The sequence below is a fragment of the Pyrus communis genome, chromosome 15 (assembly GCF_041283825.1).
Source record: "Pyrus communis isolate YQ-2024b chromosome 15, ASM4128382v1, whole genome shotgun sequence".
NCBI lineage: Eukaryota > Viridiplantae > Streptophyta > Magnoliopsida > Rosales > Rosaceae > Pyrus > Pyrus communis.
This window is the reverse complement of record NC_142579.1, coordinates 695,588-715,153: the sequence shown is the minus strand read 5'-3', so window position 1 is coordinate 715,153 and position 19,566 is coordinate 695,588. Positions and strand designations below refer to the sequence as shown.

Sequence of the window (19,566 nt, the reverse complement as noted above, 5' to 3'; positions counted from 1 at the left end):
ATAAATGGAAAAATCAGCATGTCGTATAAATGGATAATTCTGAGAATATTTCATTCTTACCAAATAGGTCCAAAACCTTATTTAAATTTTTTGAATTCTTATCGTGTAATAAAATAAATGAATTTGGTCGAGTAAATAAATGGGTAGAACCCTACTACGGTTCCAATTATAGGAAAACAAAAAGTAATGAGCTTCTATTCTTAATTTTTGAATGATTACCCGATCTAATTAGATGTTAAAAATATATTAGTGCTTAATACGGGAAAAACTTTTCGCATGAGTGGATTATAAATTTCTTATGAGTCCTAATTATTACCTATTACCCATTATGGGGTAGAGATAAATGTGTAGAAGAAGGCAGTATAGTGATAAAGATTATTCAAAATCAAAAGAGTGATTGGATTGAAATAATAAGGGACTTATATCCATCTTGTTACCCTAGAATGAACATAAATCAATTAGATGAAAAAAAAGAGGCTAGAGAGTCTATTGAAGAGTCTTACTTGTTCCGAGATATTTTCTTACCGTAATACCTTGTTTTGATTGTATTGTACTATGTATCATTTGGTAACCCAATAAATCCCCTATTTCTTTTCTTGTTCAAATTTAAAATGGAAGAATTTCAACGATATTTAGAACTACCTTGTTTTGACTATATCGTACTATGTATCATTTGATAATCCCAAAATTCACCTATTTCTTTTCTTGTTCAAATTTAAAATGGAAGAATTTCAAGGATATTTAGAACTAGATAGACATCAGCAACATGACTTCCTATACCCACTTATCCTTTGGGAGTATATTTATGCACTTGCTCATGATCATGGTTTAAATAGACCGATTTTGTTGGATAATGTAGGTTATGACACTAAATATAGTTTACTAATCGTAAAACTTTTAATTAGTCGAAGGCATTAGCATAATCATTTGATGACACTAAATATAGTTTACTAATCGTAAAACTTTTAATTAGTCGAATGCATTAGCATAATCATTTGAGTATTTCCGCTAATGATTCCAATCAAAATCAATTTTTTGGGCACATCAAAATTTGTATTCTCAAATGTTGTCAGAGGGATTTGCAGTTATCCTGGAAATTCCGTTTTCCCTACGATTAGTATCTTCCTTAGAGGAGACAAAAATTGTAAAATCTTATAATTTACAATCAATTCATTCAATATTTTCCATTTTAGAGGACAATTTCCCACATTTAAATTATGTATCAGATATACTAATACTATACCCCATTCATCTGAAAATCTTGGTTCAAACCCTTCGCTATTGGGTGAAAGATCCCTCTTCTTTACATTTATTAAGACTCTTTCTTCACGAATATTATAATTTGAATAGTCTTATTACTCCCAAAAAAAAAAGTGATTTTTTTCAAAAAGTAATCCACGATTATTCTTGCTCCTATATAATTCTCATGTATGTGAATACAAATCCATTTTACTTTTTCTTCGTAATCAATCTTCTCATTTACGATTAGCCTCTTCTGGTATCTTTTTTGAGCGAATACATTTCTATGAAAAAAAAAAAATTATATATATATATATATATATATATATATATCTTGTAGAAGTCTTCGTTAATGACTTTCAGACCGCCATCTTATGGTTCTTTCAGGATTCTTTTATGCATTATGCTAGATATTGATTTTTCTTAGAATGATACCCCTAATATCAAGAAAAATCAAATCTTTCTTCGAATGAAACCCCTTTTCTGATGAATAAGTGGAAATGTTATCTTATCTATTTATGGCAATGCCATTCTTATGTGTGGTCTCAACCAGGAAGGTTTTGTACAAACCAATTATCCAAGCATTTCCTTGATTTTTTATTTTTATTTTTTTGGGTTATTTTTCAAGTATGCGACCAAACCTTTCGGTGGTACAAAATCAAATACCAGAAAATTCATTTATAATGGATAATGCTATAAAAAGCTTGATACATTAGTTCCAATTATTCCTTTGATTGAATTTTGATATTATCGACCGATTTGTGCATATATGCAGAAATCTTTCTCATTATTACAGTGGATCCTCATGAAAAGAGTTTATATCGAATAAAATATATATGTGGTATCCCGTCCCCAGATTTATTGTATTTTCTTCTCAATAATAATGAAATTATCAAAACAACCTTAAGATACCAAGCAGACCTTCCACGTGGACCTCAATTTTCCCTTCACTTTTCAACTCTTATTTTTATAAACTAGTTATGTGTAAAACTATCGGGAGAATTTTAAAACTTGAATTGCGACCTTGTGCAGTGCATCACTGCCTTCTTGTGATGGGAGACTGATTTTGTGCAGTACACCCGTGTGAATCATGCATCAGCCTTATTAAGGCTTTGTGCATATCAATGTTTACCCTTAAATTTTTATTATTATATTGTCGCAAATGGATATTACATAAATATTTATTTGGGTTTTAAACACCCTACTCTCCCACTCCATCAGACACCATCATTACTTTTCCACTATTAAATCTCTCTCACTTCTTCTCTCTCGTTCCATTCCCCATTTTGTTCTCATGTGAGCCGGCCCTCTCTCGACCCCTCACTCAACTATCAATATACATCATTACTCACACTCTTTCTTCCACATTAAACTACACATCACCATCACTCCCTCTTTTTCCCCTCACTCTAGCCGGCTCACTCTCCCTCCCAATACCTCACTCTCTCTCTCTTTCACTCACATCCCACTGACATCTCTCCCACCTCTCTTAACTCTCTCCCGCAGCTCTCCTTATCCTTGCACACTCAATTCTTCCTCTCGACACAACCCAGGCGGCCACCATACCACGTCCAAACATGACCCAAACTCACTGAAAAATCACCTAAGCTTCTAGAACTTGTCCCTATACTCAAGAAAGCAAGAAATATGGAGAAAACGAAGAAATACTAAGATCAAAAAATGAACAAACCCGACGAATCGAAGCCCTCCATCTCAGTAAGGTGAACCTCCCTCCTTTAATCTGGACTTTTATAGTGCGTTTTACAAGCTTGCATGCAAGTTTCTGTGCGCTTAACGTATGTTCAATGGTCTGTGATGCATCATTTATCTCTTCAAATTCATAAGAATTCCTGAAATGGGAATGCAAAGCTCCACAATCTTCAAGAAACTTAGCATTGTTGCTCTCCACTATTCTGGTGAATGCATTAGGAGAGTAGAACCTGAAACCTTTGGATTTTTCTGCATAACCCACAAAATAACAACTAGTAGTCCTCATGTCTAATTTCTTTTCATTGGGATTATAGAGTTTACATTCACAGCTACAACCCCAAGTATGAATGTGAGCTAGACTAGGCTTTCTTCTTGTCCATCTTTCGAATGGTGTGGATGCAACAACTTTAGTTGGTACTTGATTTAAAATGTAAGTTGCTGTTTTGATTGCTTCTCCCCAAAGAAATTCTGGCATTTGTGAATGAGAGAGCATACTCCTTACCATCTCCTTCAAGGTTCGGTTTCTTCGTTCGGCAACACCATTTTGTGATGGTGTACCAGGAGTTGTATATTGAGCAGCAATTCCTTCTTGTTCCAGAAAAATGGCAAATAGTCCCTTTTGTTGTCCTTTCTCTGTGCACATTCCATAATATTCACCTTGGACCTTACAACTTTAATTGATTTCCCCAATTGTTTTTCAACCTCTAACTTAAATTTTTAAAAACAAGTTAAAACTTGAAACTTTTGAGAGATCAAAAATTTAAAAGCGTATCTGGAAAAATCATCTATGAAAAGAACAAAGTATGAATTGCCACAGATGGTTTTTGTTGGAAATGGTCCACATACATTAGTGTGTATAATCTCTACAAGATCTTTACTTCTTGTTGCTGTCCTTTTGCTTGTTGAGTTTGTGGTTTTGCCCTTAATGCAGTTAATACATTCTACAGATTCATTAAGGTTCAATTTTTGCAAAATACCATCCTTGATTAACCTCATTAATTATCCTTTCTTTCCAGATATGAGCAAGTCTTTGATGCCAAAGCATATAAGATTTGTCATCAAAGGACACACGTTTTGAGGCTAAATGTTCTATATTGAAGCATTCTTGATGGTAAAACTTGCCAAAGATCACCATTGGGAAATGCATAACCAATAAGATTGTCAAACTGATTCTTGAAATAAAATTTAACCTGATTAACATCCCCTACAAATAAAAAACCATCCTTGACAATTTGAATTACAGAAAATAAGTTCCTTCTCATGGAAGGAACATAAAGTACATTACTTAAATTTAAAACATAACTAGTTGATAATCTTAGTTTGACAGAACCAACAGACTCAACTACAACTTTATTCCCATTTCCAACATAAACATTGTAGATCTCCTTACTTGTTCTCTTCTAGCTTTGAAATCCCTGCAAAGAATTTGTTGTATGTATTGAACAACCTGTGTCAAACCACCAAGAGTTTTGAGGAATGAAAACCATATTTGACGCTACTGTCACAAAAACATTAATTCTTGATTAACCAAGCTTTAAAACCAGGACAAACCTTTCTTAAGTGAACCTCAGAATGACCAAAATGACATCTTTTGACACCACTATTATTATTCTTAGGTCCATGAGCAATGGAGGTTGCTTGAGTTTTTGCAGGTAACACAGTGGATTTGAACTGCTTCTTGGAACCAGAAGTTGTGCCAGCAATTAACACAGATTTCTTGAATGCAATTGACTTCTTTCCCTTGTAATTCTCATTTCTATGTACTGTAGTAATCTTCCCCTTGCCTTTTCCAGCATTCACAAGGTTGGCAAATTCACTAGTCTCAACCCTCGTCTTCTTCAAATCTTTCCTCTTCTTGACAGCAAATAGCAATAACTCATTTATACTCCAAATCTCCTTCTGTGTGTTATAACTCATTTTTAGTTGCTCAAAATCATTGGATAAAGAGTACAGCGCCATGTGCACAAGAAATTGATCTGTAATACCAATATCCATTGCATTCAACTTATTTGCAATATTGACCAATTTTAGCAAAAGTTCACGAATGCTCCCAAAACCATCATGTTTTGTGTTAATGAGTGTTGACAAACGTGCACAAGTTTCAGCCTTGTCTGACCTCTTAAACTTCTCTTCAACTCTGTCCATATAATTCTTAGCCAAATCACAGCTAGGAATTCCTCCTCTGATGTGTTTCTACATCGAATTCTGCATGATAAGCAAGGTATTGGAAGTATCAGTGGTTATTAGGGTTTCCTAGATATTAGGATGGCTTCCGTGTTATCAGGTATTAAGAGGCTTTGTCAACTGTTCAAGCTTGTGTCTGCCCGAGTATTGGTTGTTCCCCAGGTGGTTAATAACCGGGTTCCTTGTGTTTAGGAGTCTAGGTTGTCAACTCCCCTTAATCATAGAGCCAATGCCCTAATTTCAGTATTGTTGTTTTGCCTTCCCTAAGCCATCTGTTGTGGCGTAAATTAAGGAAGGCCTTCTCCCTATTTATGTGGGTTGTACATTGTAATTACTTTTATGATGAAATACAAAAACACAACAAAGAAAAACAACATGGTATCAGAGCAGGGAAAATAACCTGCTTCTGCTTTACTACTTGTTGAGCGTGTTCATCCTCCAACATGGCTGAAGAAAATCCATTAAGATCAGATGCTGAAAGTTCACCGATGATTTCATCCGGGAATATGCCTGAGATGGATGTTAATCCAAATCAAAGGTTAAGCTCAATTCTGTTGAATGAGTTTAACTATTTGCCTTGGTCGAGAGCTGTATCCCTCGCTCTAGGTGGAAGGTCCAGGTTATGGTTCATAAATGGGAGCATCGAAGTACCTGATGCTTCCTCACCAAACTATGAATCCTGGCTTAGCAAAGATCAGCTGGTTATGTCGTGGCTCATCAATTCCATGGATCGCAAGCTAGCTGAAATATTCAGCTATTCGGAATCCTCATTTCAGCTATGGGAGACTGTCAAGGAAATGTATGGCAGTCAGAATAATGTTGCACGAGTCTTCCAACTGAAAAGGGACATATCCAATCTACAACAAGAAGGTAAACCATTTGTGTAACTCTTAGGGAGCATGAAAAGCATGTGGAATGAATTAGAAACATATCGTCCTCATACGATCGATGCTGCTGTGATTTGCAAACGAGCAGAAGAAGACAAGATATTTCAACTTCTGTCTAGTCTCGATTCAGAATATGAAGATCTACGAAGTCACATACTCATGAACTCTGAACTCCCTTCCTTCACCAGTGTATGTGCAACAATCCAACGTGAAGAAGTGAGGAGGAAGGTCATGAACATGGGTACAAAGGCTAGTGTACCTGATGCCAGGGCTTATCTGACCAACGAGAGGAAGTACAAAGGAAAGCACCCACATTTGAAATGTCAACACTGTAACTATACCGGTCATGTCAAGGAAATGTGCTGGATTTTACATCCAAAATTAAAACCGGACTTCATGAAGGACAACAAGGGTACACAAAGGATGAACCGTACTGTACATCGTGCCAATCATGCTTCTGCCTCTACTTCTAAGGGGTCTGACACATTAAAAACCTTCACAGCAAATCCTGCTGAACTCATGAATGAGTTTGCATTGTACCTTCAAGGCAGGAAAGGAAGTGATGGAAGCAACCAAGGAGACAACTTGGAAGAAGAAAACTCGATGGCTTTACTAGGCAAGTTTGCTGGTTTCCTGGAGGACTCAAAAGCCATACCCCAAGAAGACATGCAAGGTATCATGAAAGCTTTTAAAACTGCTCTTAATATAAATATGTTGCATGATTTTTGGGTTGTGGATTCGGGTGCCACAGATCATATGACCAACCATATATCTAAGCCTAATAAGTTTGAAAAATTATCAAATCCCTCTCAAGTTTCAACTGCAAATGGGGAGAATGCAAGGGTTTTAGGAAAGGAAAAAATAAACCTAATGTCTGATGTAATTGAGTCAGTGGCCCTATATGTTCCTTCCTTTCCATTTCAACTCCTTTCTGTGGGTAAAATCACAAAAACCTTGAACTGTTTGGCCATATTCTCCCCTCACAATGTCATTTTTCAGGATTGTGCCACCAAGAAGACGATTGGTGAAGGGTTTTTCCTAGATGGTCTCTATTACATGTCAAAGAACAATCCCAGGGGGTTCCAAGTCAAGTTCAATCCCATTCAAGAGAACCAATTGTGGCATCAACGTTTAGCTCACCCGGCCCCAACCATTTTGTCGACCTTGTTTCCAAATCTAGGAAAGGATGTAACCTCATGTGAAACCTGCCATTTGTCTAAGGCCACTCAGTTACCTTTCAAATCTTCATTGTCCAAAACTAGTAGATGTTTTGAACTAGTTCATTCTGATGTATGGGGACCTATTAATGAATCTTTTGATGGTTATAAGTACTTTGTGATCTTTGTGGATGACTTCTCTCGAATCACATGGTTATATCTTTTAAAGTATAAGCATGAAGTAATGGAAGTGTTCAAAGACTTCCATAACCTTGTTAAAAACCATTTCTCCTCTCAAATCCAAACTCTCAGATCTGATAATGGTACCGAATACACATCTCATATCATGAAACATTATTTAAGCACTCATGGCATCATGCACCAAACAAGTTGCGTTGGTACACCTCAGCAAAACGGTGTTGTCGAACGAAAAAACCGTGACTTGCTTGAAAAAACTAGAGCTCTAATGTTACAAATGAATGTACCAAAGAGATTTTGGTCTCAAGGGGTTATGGCAGCTGCCTATATCATCAATAGACTCCCCAGCCGAGTCTTGGAGTTCAAGTCCCCTCTTGAAGTTATGAAAGGAAGCAAGATCGACCTCTCACATCTTAGGGTTTTTGGCTGCATATGTTTTGTCCACATTCAATCTCATCACCGAGACAAACTAGATCCCAGAGCTGCTAAATGTATATTTCTTGGTTACTCTTCTTCACAAAAGGGATACAAGTGTTATAATCCCCAACTGAGGAGATTACTTGTGTCCAAAGATGTTCAATGTGAAATGACAAGCCAAAGGGATAGTAGTATTTTAGATGTGTTCCCACTGCCAAACGTCGAGCTTGAAGCCTCATCAGAACAAGGTCACAACCATGAAGTCACAGATGGTGACATTGACGGCTGCACCTCAGGAGATACACTGCACGAAGGTGGGGACAACCAAGATGATACTCACACTGAAATTCAAGGTGTCAATGGATGTGAGACACCTACTCCTGCTCCACGCCGAAATCCAATGCGTGCGAGACAACTTCCCACAAGGTTTCAAGACTTTGTCACCTACAAACCCACACATCCCATCTCCAACTATGTGACGTACAGAAGAGTGACACAGGAACATGCATCCTACCTAAGTAGCATTTCACGATATAGTGAACCTCAGAGTTTTGATGATGCCAACAGCCAAAGAGTGTGGAAGAAAGCAATGAATGAAGAACTTCAAGCCCTAGACCAACACAAAACCTGGACCATCACCAAACTTCCAAAAGGCAAGAAAGCCGTGGGCTGTAAATGGATCTACAAGTTCAAATTCAATTCAGATGGATCGATTGAGAGACACAAAGCAAGGTTGGTGGCTCGGGGATTCACTCAAACGTTTGATGTGGACTACAAAGAAACATTTGCACCGGTGGCAAAAATGAACTCAGTCAGGGTTCTATTGTCTGTGGCTGTAAACAAGGGGTGGTCCATATACCAAATGGACGTAAAAAATGCATTCTTGCATGGCGATCTCCAAGAAGAAGTCTACATGAAGTTGCCACCAGGGCATCCCCAAAGCAATGAACCTGACTTAGTATGCAAATTGCACAAATCTATCTATGGGCTAAAGCAATCTCCCCGAGCTTGGTATGCCAAGTTAAGCTCAGTACTCATCAGCGTTGGTTTCAAAAGTAGCAATGCAAATTCCTCACTCTTTGTTCGAACTGGAGCAGTGGGCAAACTGGTTGTACTGATCTATGTCGATGACTTGATAATCACGGGGGATAATCCTGACGAGATCTGCAACCTGAAACAATCTCTCAGACAAAGGTTTGCAATCAAAGACCTTGGAATCCTGAAGTACTTCCTAGGTATAGAAATGGCAACCTCTCACAAAGGACTATTCCTTAACCAACGGAAGTATGTCCTGGACTTACTCAAGGAAGCCAACATGATCGATGCAAAACCTGTCATCACCCCTCTCGACAGCAAAATGAAACCTACCTTGGATGGCACGCCACTCACGGATATCAGCTATTATCAGAGGCTGGTGGGTAAGTTGATTTATCTAACCATCACCAGACCCGACATCACCCATTCTGTGAGTGTCGTGAGCAAATTCATGCAATCCCCAACACTCGAACATCTGAATCTTGTTAAAAGGATCATACGTTACTTGAAAGGTTCCGTGGGACGAGGTATCATCATGAAGAAGAATGAAAATACCCAAATCATGGGGTATTGCGATGCTGATTGGGCAGGCAACGCCATCGATCGTAAGTCCATTACTGGCTACTGCACATTTGTAGGTGGAAACTTGGTCACCTGGAAGAGTAAAAAGCAAACTGTCATTGCCAGGTCAAGTGCAGAAGCCGAGTATCGTGCCATGGCTTCAACTGCATGTGAATTGATATGGCTGAAGGGTCTTCTGTGTGATTTGGTTGAACCAACCACACTTCCTATGTCCTTATTTTGTGATAACCAGGCTGCAATGCATATTGCATCCAACCCAGTGTTTCACGAGAGGACGAAACACATTGAAGTTGATTGCCACTACATTCGGGAACAAGTTCAGTCACAGGTGATTCAGACACACTACACCCGCAGCATTGACCAACTGGCCGACATCTTCACCAAGCCCTTGGCCTCGCATCAGTTTCAACGTCTTCTGTCCAAGCTTGGCTCCATAAATCTCCTGGATCCAGCTTGAGGGGGAGTATTGGAAGTACCAGTGGTTATTAGGGTTTCCTAGATATTAGGATGGCTTCCGTGTTATCAGGTATTAAGAGGCTTTGTCAACTGTTCAAGCTTGTGTCTGCCCGAGTATTGGTTGTTCCCCAGGTGGTTAATAACCGGGTTCCTTGTATTTAGGAGTCTAGGTTGTCAACTCCCCTTAATCATAGAGCCAATGCCCTAATTTCAATATTGTTGTTTTGCCTTCCCTAAGCCATCTGTTGTGGCGTAAATTAAGGAAGGCCTTCTCCCTATTTATGTGGGTTGTACATTGTAATTACTTTTATGATGAAATACAAAAACACAACAAAGAAAAACAACACAAGGACATTTGATTTGCCCTAGCCCATCTTGCAAAGACTTCTCTTTCTTGTGCAGTACTCTGATCTGTCAATGCAGAAGGTTGACGAACCTTGAATGCTATGTTAAACTCCAACATACCAAGATTCATTCAATCTGCTGCTTCCATGGCTTGAAATTATTGCCATTCAATTTCTCTACATTCACCAAACTCATCATGTTGAAACCTGTGGCCAAAAATAATTACAAAAGTTTCTTGTCATACTTTAACTATAGACTCAGTCGCACCTTTGGGCAAGAAACTGTCTATATAATGAATTAGTTCCATATTTTGCATAGCCAAGTCATTGACTACAAAAACTATCCTTATAACAGTACCTTTGGGTAAGTTAGAGCACAAAGATAGATTGTAATCCATTACTCATTATACACTGATTATACAAATGAACCCAGTAAAGTCACTCCTTGGGAAGCATTTTACTTGTTAATATTTGTAAATCACACTTTCTGCATTATTCTTTGATTTCTGAAAAGTATCTAGCCCTACACTTTGGTGTTATATAGACTCATCTCAGAATATTTCCTTCTGTCATGAATGCAACATCAATTACATTTAAGTAATGATTCATTAGTGTGCTCATTTGCAATTCAGACCTTTTATTGCATAAATCATCAGGCATATACATACATACATATATATATATATATATATGTCGAATTGCAACTAATTGATACTTGGTAAATTAATAACTGATTGAAATAACAAAGATACAAACGATGCAATTCACAGAATTCAAATTTCATGTACTGATATAATATTGCATGCTGATACCAAAATTGAGCACTGTCATGCACAGCGGAAGAAAATAGCCATTCTTTATCCGGAAAAAGGTTTCAGTTGTGTGGCTCTGATACCACTTGTAAACATATTTATGTATAAGGATCGATTACAACTAAACCAATATGACAGTGCTTGAAACGATAATTAAAATTGTGCATGATCATATTAAATGCAGTATGTGCATGGTTAGGGTTTGTGATAGTATAAGAAATATATTTCTTCGAATTGTGCATGATCATATTTAAAATTGTGCATGATCATATTTCATCCAACATAAATGCAGTATGTGCATGGTTAGGGTTTGTGATAATTAAAATTGTGCATGATCATATTTCAACCAACATATAGCTTTCACACCTCTCGGTCTTCACCAACTCCTTTGCAAGATCATCAATTCCTCTCAATGATGAAAACTCACTATACTCACTATGCATCTTCATATCATGAATGTAATTGTCAAGTTGAATTGGAAGATTTATAGGGCCCATACAATCAAAATCTTAAAGATAAAGTTGGGCTAGACGAACAATTTTTGCTTTGTCAAAAGATGCAAACGTATTTATCGAACTTAAACATGCCATACAAAGAAGCAATTTGGTGTTTACCTTATTGAAGCGATCATTCAATTCCTTTAATTGCGTATCAGGACTTGAAAATAGAGGTCCACACGATAGTAATAGAAGTTTGTGAGTCTTGGAGCTTTACTCCTTGATTTTCCGGGTACAAAACGCAAATCCTCCATGTTAGGAATGACAATATCATGCTCTTGACAAAACTTTTGTACATCATCAAGCAAGTCCCCAAAGTCATCATCTCTCAAGAATTGTAGTCTTTGCTTGCATACTTCCACTTACGTCATCGCATTCACAATATCTTGATCTTTCTTTTGCAATGACTCATTTGTAATTCTCAATATGAGTCTCATCAAAAAAAGGAGAAACACAAAATCAAAAGTTTGTATGTCATGGAGTAACTTACTTACTTCACCTAAATTGTCTTGGTTGGTATCATCCTTAATCCATTTAAGCACCTCCACCACAGCTTCAAATATAACAATAATACTAACTATAGTACCATAATGTGAGTTCCAACATGTATCATAAGGACGCATGAGACTAATCTCTTGATTTAACCCTCTACCCGTTTCAAGATCACCAATATCAAGACCTTTCTTAATTTGTTGTAGTTGTTTCTCTCTAAATGCATCACGACGCTTACACGATGATCCAATAGTATTGACCAAAATACTAGCATTGTTGAAGAAAATGGCGACACCCTTAATTCCCTTTGCAACGGCTACAAGAGCTAGTTGAAGTTGGTGTGCAAAACGATTAACATAAAATGTTTGAGGATACTTGTTCAAAATCTTTGCTTTAAGGCCATTTATTTCTCCTTTCATATTACCAGCTCCATCATAGCCTTGTCCCCGTAAATTGGACATACTCAAATTTGTTGAGCAAATAATCTCTCAATGGCCTCTTCAAGCGAACTACTAGTTGTAGAGGAGACATGTTGCACACCCAAAAACCTTCAATCACTTCTCCTTCTTTGTTCGCATAACACAATACCACCGCCATTTGCTCTTTAGTTGAAGAATCACGTAATCCATCAACCAAAAGAAAAAAAAAATGTACCTTCCATATCTTTAGTAATTGCACCAATAGTTTCGATGGCACAAGCACGGACAAGATTTTTTGAATATCAGAAGAAGTATACTTGAGATTCTTGGGAGCATTCTCAAACAACCTTCCTAACTTTATCATTATGATCGGCAAGAAATTGCATAAGCTCCAAATAATTACCCTTATTGCTTGATTTGAACGATTCATCATCGCCACAAAAAGGCAAACCTTGTTGCAACAACCATCTTGTGCAATTAAGTGCGCCATGCAACAAAGTGTGATAATTAATGCAAACTTCATCAGTTTGTTTAATCACAAATGTTTCGAAATGTTGCTTTTGCGTCATCAAATCTCTAGCTTGTTGTAAAGCTTTATTATGAAGACTTCTAACACCTCCCTCATGACCTCGAAAATTGTCGAGTCCTTTCCTCCAATTTGTAAACCCAATCTCAGTGAAGACATCACTTTCGGCATTTCCCTCTTTATCACACTTGAATAGATAGCAATACAGCAAAATACAGCATCTTTTACTATACTATACTCCAATCACTTAAAATTATCAAACCAACGGGTGACAAAACATCGATTGTTGCTAACTTTTCTAGGCATGATGTGGTCTTTAGGTTGACAAGGATTATATTGGAGATAGTGTCGACGAATTGTTTCACGATAATTAGGTGGATAATCAAGCATTCAACGTCTATGTCCAGAGTCTACAGGAAGATTAGCCAGTATTTCATCCAACTCAATTACCTCACTTTGTTGGGAACTACCCGGAATACTCGAAGAAGGAATATTTGAAATATTCGAAGGAGGACTACTCGGAATATTCGAAGAAGGACTTAAGCACTATTTCTTATAATATCGTTCCATTATGTAACTGTATATGGAAAAGAAAAAAAAAGTCTTAGACTATTAATCCTAGAGTAAACTATACTATAGTCAATATGAGTACTAACTAATTAAACCAACAATTCAATTAATCAATACCAATATTCATATAAATTATTTAATACACAAAAATTCAATTCATAAATTAATATCAATAATCAATTAATCAATAACAAGAATTCAATTTTTACTCTAGACAATAATTTCATTCAACAATAATCATTCATAGGATTCATATTTATACGCAAAATAACTATATTAGTGTATTACTCTATGATTCTCTATTAATTAACTAAAATTTCGTATTAATTAATCAATTAGGGTTAGGGATAATATAAAATAGAAAGTTAAAAAATTTACCTAAAATTGAGCAATGAGCGGAAAACCAACCAACAAACAGTTGGCTGCTAGAGGTTGGCAGTAGCGACTGGCTTGGCTTGAAGGAGAAATAAGGAACAACAAAACGAGACAGAGGGAGGAGGTGTTGAACCGTGAAACTGTTGCTGGGATTTTTGTGGGGGGGGGGGGGGGGGGGCAATAAGTATTCTAATTTTCAAAAAGTGAAGGCTTCTTTGAATAATGGAAGGCATGATGGGGACAGTGGTGAGCTTAGCCTTAATGTGGTTCAAATTTTTTTTGACAAGAATCGAATCTAAGACTTCTCACTCGCAAGTGAAGATGAATACCGATAAATCTTAGTACCAAGAGACTCTTATTTCCAAAATCACAAGTGAATAAACCATTAAACAGTAAAGGGTAATTTAGTCAAAAGACTGGGGACATTTTGTATCTGCCAAAAAGGCCAACGAAACCCACATCACGGCTTTTGATTTTTGGTCCGTTCCACACATCTTCCGCTTCTGCTGCTGCTGCTTCTTCTTCGCTTAACATCGAAATTACAAATAAAAAACAGAGAGAAAGAGAGAGAGATATGGCGAGAAGGCCGGACGAGGAATACGATTACTTGTTCAAAGTGGTATTAATCGGCGATTCTGGCGTAGGGAAATCCAACCTCCTTTCCCGATTCACTCGCAACGAGTTCTGTTTGGAGTCCAAGTCCACCATTGGCGTCGAATTTGCCACCCGGACTCTGCAGGTTCACCTCCTCTCTCTCTCTCTCTCTCTCTGTATCTCTCTCTCGCTCTCCTGTATATATTTTTATATATATAGATGCATTACACACACACCCCCACGAAACCGATTGTGTTTGTATTTGTTACTGAGCCGGGATTGATCTCATTCTTTATGCTCGTTCTTAATGTTTCTTGAGTTAATTGGATCTGGGTTCTCTGAGAAATGCTTAATTGAACCGGGATTTGGATCGGTTTCCAATTTGTATAATGTGAAATTGTTCCAGATCTGCTAGTTTTCTTGGTTCCAGAATTGAATTCGATTTGTTGAATTCTCGAGAACCGATTCAATTGGGTTTGTTCTTCACTCCATGGGGTACCAAGTTCCATTTTGTAATCTGCTTACTTTTCTTTTGAAGTTTAAGCAGATCATATAGTTACTAATGATGTGAGAAATGAGAAATGGTGTGGAATCAAAGATGGATTGTCCCTAAATCCGATTGCCTATAAGAGAAATCCAAATTCCCTAACTACATACTAAAAACTTGCCCCTGCCTTTTGGAATCGATTACGGGCAGGCATTGTTGGGTTAGGGAGTTTGCTCTTGCTTGCCGAACATTGCCTTATGAGCCCTGAGGGAGTCTTGGGACGGTTGGTCATATCTTCTTTAGTTAGTCTCTTGGTATTTTTGTGGTGTTTAGATTATGATATCTTGACTGCGTTGGCGAGAAATTTATATGTAAAATTTTCAGTAACTTGTTTAAACAAATCTTAGTAGTGGACCAATACTGTTGAGATAACGGATTTCAAGTATGAAGACTGAAGAGGAAGGATCAATACTGGATGTTCACGAAACAATGAGAAGTGTGGATTTCCTCAAACTAGTATGCCGTCCAATGATTAGGACCCTTTATTTTTCAGTCCTCCATCAAGGTTTATAAATTAGACAAAATTGGAAATCATTTGGCCGTATGATAACCATCATTATCATTTCAATTTATCAGATCGTTTGCGTTTGTATGCACAATTTCGATGACTAATGGGTTCCTATTGGGCTAATTTTACCTTAAGTGATCTTTGAAGTTTAACCTAAGAAATGGATCACAAGTTGAAGTGACTGGAGGTTTGATTTCTACATTTTTCAATGATGTAGGCATCTCTTGGTCCGGCCCTGTATGTGGGTGTGTGTTAAACAGGTTCACTTATAAGTTGCTTGTGTTAGTGATACTCTTTCATATGTTTGACCAACTTTTAACTCGTGTTGAATTTCGTCTGTGCTTGCTGAACTTACTGAATATTTTGGGCCAAGTTGCCCAAAGTTAGGATTGGTCAGGTTCATACAAGCAAAGTCTCACCTCTATCACCCACCACTTCATTGCAATTAGATCACATCTAAAAGCTCTTCCTCTTGTAAAAGAATCATGACTTCAATTTATGAGATCCGTTGTGTTTGTATGGACAATAAATAATCTTTGAAGTTAAACCTAAGAAATGGACCACAAGTTGAAGTGACTGGGGGTTTGATTTCCGCATTTTTTCAATGATGTGGACATCTCTTCGTCCTTCCCTATATGTGGGTTTGTATTAAACAGGTTCACTGATAAGTTGCTTGAGTTGCTTGTGTTGGCGATACTCCTTCATATGTTTGCCAAACTTTTAACTCATGTTGAATTCTGCCTGTGCTTGTTGAACTTACCGAATATTTTGGGCCAAGCTGTCCAAAGTTGGGATTGGTCAGGATCATACAAGCAAAGTCTCACCTCTATCACCCACCACTTCATTGCAATTAGATCACATCTAAAAGCTCTCCCTCTTGTAAAATTATCATGACTGGAATATCATGCTCTATAAGACCTCCCTCAGTCGATAAGACAGTATTTTGGCTTACACTTGAGTGGATGAATGTTGTGTTGTTTAAGACCGCCTGTTCATTTTGTCAGGTCGAGGGGAGAACTGTGAAAGCTCAGATATGGGACACAGCAGGACAGGAGCGATATAGAGCAATCACGAGTGCCTACTATAGAGGGGCCCTTGGAGCTTTACTTGTCTATGATGTAACAAAACCAACAACATTTGAGAACGTAAGCAGGTGGCTGAAGGAATTAAGAGACCATGCTGACTCAAACATTGTGATCATGATGATTGGGAACAAGACTGATCTGAAGCATCTACGTGCGGTTGCCACAGAAGATGCCCAGGGCTATGCCGAAAAAGAAGGCCTTTCATTCATTGAAACATCTGCTCTTGAAGCAATCAACGTTGAGAAGGCTTTCCAGACAATTCTGGCAGAGATATACCGTATTATTAGTAAGAAGTCTATCTCATCAGGCGAGCCAACACCTGCAAGCATCAAAGAAGGGAAGACAATTGCAGTCACCGGAGATTCAGAGGTCAATACAAAGAAGGCTTGCTGTTCTTCAACCTGAGGTTGATTAAATTGAGTTTTTCCCGTATTTGTTCTCTTCCTCGTTTCGTATTCCTCTCTGTCGTGGGTTATTGCTTTCAACTTATTCTTGGTGCTTAGTCCTTTGTCAAACTATAATTTATTTTTCCCGTTGCCCGGGTTTTTTCTGTAAGGGGTATATCTATGAGGTATATAACAGTGATGATTAGATGGATGAAACACCTAAGTAAGATTAAGCCTCAAGAGGTTTGGATTGTATTTGTAGAAATACTTAAACAGGTCAGAGCCAAAATTATTACTTTTCACCTATTTACTAGAAACCGCATTCGAACTATTGCTATTAGAAACCGCTACGGTACGCTTGGTTTGAGGGAGTCATGGAGTCTAGGAAGGCTTATGCCTATACTCTCGCTCCGAAGTTGCGATGATTATTTTTTTTCGGTGTTTACTTTGAAACGAAATATGGTTTTGCGGTACTCGATATTTTTTAGGTTTTCTAACCAAAATGATCTTTGAGATTGACATACTTCTCACTTTGGTTCCTGAGATTTAAAATCGAAGGTCCTTGGGTTTGCATACCCTTAATTATTTTGAGTATTCCGTGAAAATATTTGTTCTATAAGAACCAAGATGATAAGAATATCATCAACTTAATAAATAATAGGCTAAAATTATTAGACAAATTTTTAGGGTATTTTTATTATTTCCTTATTTAATAGAGATTTTCACGAAAGACCAAAACGATTGTTCGTGGACAAACTCAGAGACTAGTTTTATTGATTTTTAATCTCAAAGACTAAAGTGAGAAATTATGTCAATCTTAGAGACCATTTTAGCTAAAAAGCCTATTTTTTTAAGAATTAAAAGCATTATGCAAGAGGCTCGTGGTTCAAGTAATCTTGTATTCAACATTTTTTTATGTTTGTTAATAGGAAAAATAAAATGGTACAACAAATTGTTAGGTCATTGCCACGTGTGTTTGGTTAATAATTTCGTCGTTTAATCTTTCTTCCACACATTGTTTCTTCAATATTGTGGTTCCAAAACCGTCGCCTTCACCTAGAATGGGTTTGAAATACTACGACGTGTTGAACAAATCAAGAGAAAATCTAAACCAAATACGGTGTATTAAATCCATCTCCACATTCAGGCACATTGTTTCTTCAATACGGTGATTCCAAAACCGTCGCCTTCACCTAAAATGGGTTGAAATATTAAACAGGTCTCGAACAAATCTAGAGAAAATCTAAACTAGATACGATGTTAAATCCCTCTCCAGATTCATGCACATTGTTTCTTCAATACTGGGGTTCCAAAATCGTCGCCTTCATATGAAATGGGTTGAGATACTAATCATGTGTCGTACAAATATAGAGAAAATATAAACCATATTCAACGTATTAAATCCAACTTCAGATTCAAGCACATTGCTTCTTCAATAGTGTGGTTCCAAAACCGTCCCTTCATCTAGAATGGGTTGAAAAAGTAAACCCTGTGTCGAACAAATTTAGAGAAAATCTAAACTAGATACGGAGTATTAAATCCATCTCCAGATTCATGCTCATTGTTTCTTCAATATTGTGGTTCCAAAATTGTCACCTTCACCTAGAATGGATTGATTGCTAACCACATGTCAAACAAATCTAGACAAAATCTAGACCATATACGGTTTATTAAATTCATCCCCAGATCCAGACACATTATTTCTTCAATATTGTAGTTTGAAAATCGTCACCCTCATCTAGAATGGGTTGAAATACTAACCACGTGTTGAACAAATCTAAAAAAAAAACTAAACCAAATACGGTGTGTAAATCAATCTGGCACATTGTTTCCCAATATTGGGGTTCCAAAATTGTTGCCTTCACCTATAAAATAGTTCAAGACCAAGGTAGACACACAATTATAGTGCAGTCATGTATCGTTCTCTAATTCCTTAACGAGTATTGAATTCCATTTTCAAAATGATGGGGTTAATTATTGAAACATTTGACGACCAAGATAAAAAGGAGGGTGTTAGCTTTGTAGAGCTAAACAGGAGCAATTCAAAACATTGAATCGATGATTTAATAGAGGTATATATTCGCATTATTGTATCTATTCAATTTTAATTCTCTCGTTTTAGCAAACCTTTGTTTTCAATTCTACCAAAAATGTAATATCAGATTTTTGAAATGGGCTTTTAGGTCATTTCCTGTAGGGCATATTGGACGACGCATATGTAGGTTCAGTTCAAGGGGAAAGGGATGTCATCCCACATTCCCTCTGTTGAATTGCAGTGATTTACCTAAAGCTGAATTTTCCAAGTTGATCTCTGGCTCCAAACATACAGGAGAAAAGCTCACTGTAATATCCCTTGTTTTTTTTTTTTTTTTTTTTTTTTTACTTCTTTAGTTTTGCATTACAAGACGAGTCTTGCGCAACAGAAATGTTGCTTCTTTGTAACAAAAAAATCACGGTTTCAAGTCATGAAAACAATATCTTGGCAAAGCAATAATCCCCTCTCCCGACCCTCAAAAAGTGAAGAACCTTATTGACTTGGAATCGCC

The 19,566-nt window shown here is 37.2% G+C and overlaps 1 protein-coding gene and 1 pseudogene across 1 annotated transcript; one reads left to right on the top strand and one right to left on the bottom strand.

Moving 5' to 3' along the window:
• Window positions 1-12,158: 12,158 nt before the first annotated feature.
• On the bottom strand, window positions 12,159-13,525 carry LOC148690321 (uncharacterized; annotated as a pseudogene).
• An 833-nt stretch (window positions 13,526-14,358) lies between these two features.
• On the top strand, window positions 14,359-17,326 carry LOC137713396 (ras-related protein RABA2a). Its single transcript, XM_068452688.2, has 2 exons — window positions 14,359-14,639; window positions 16,554-17,326. The coding sequence occupies exons 1-2, from the start codon at window positions 14,475-14,477 to the stop codon at window positions 17,037-17,039; spliced, it is 651 nt and encodes a 216-aa protein (XP_068308789.1). The 5' UTR covers window positions 14,359-14,474; the 3' UTR covers window positions 17,040-17,326.
• The last annotated feature ends 2,240 nt before the right edge of the window (window positions 17,327-19,566 follow it).

Excerpts from the sequence above, each read along its gene's own strand:
- LOC137713396 (XM_068452688.2), top strand. The coding sequence starts at position 14,475 with ATGGCGAGAAGGCCGGACGAGGAATACGATTACTTGTTCAAAGTGGTA. Across the intron at positions 14,640-16,553 it reads TTGCCACCCGGACTCTGCAG|GTCGAGGGGAGAACTGTGAA; the intron begins GTTCACCTCCTC and ends TCATTTTGTCAG.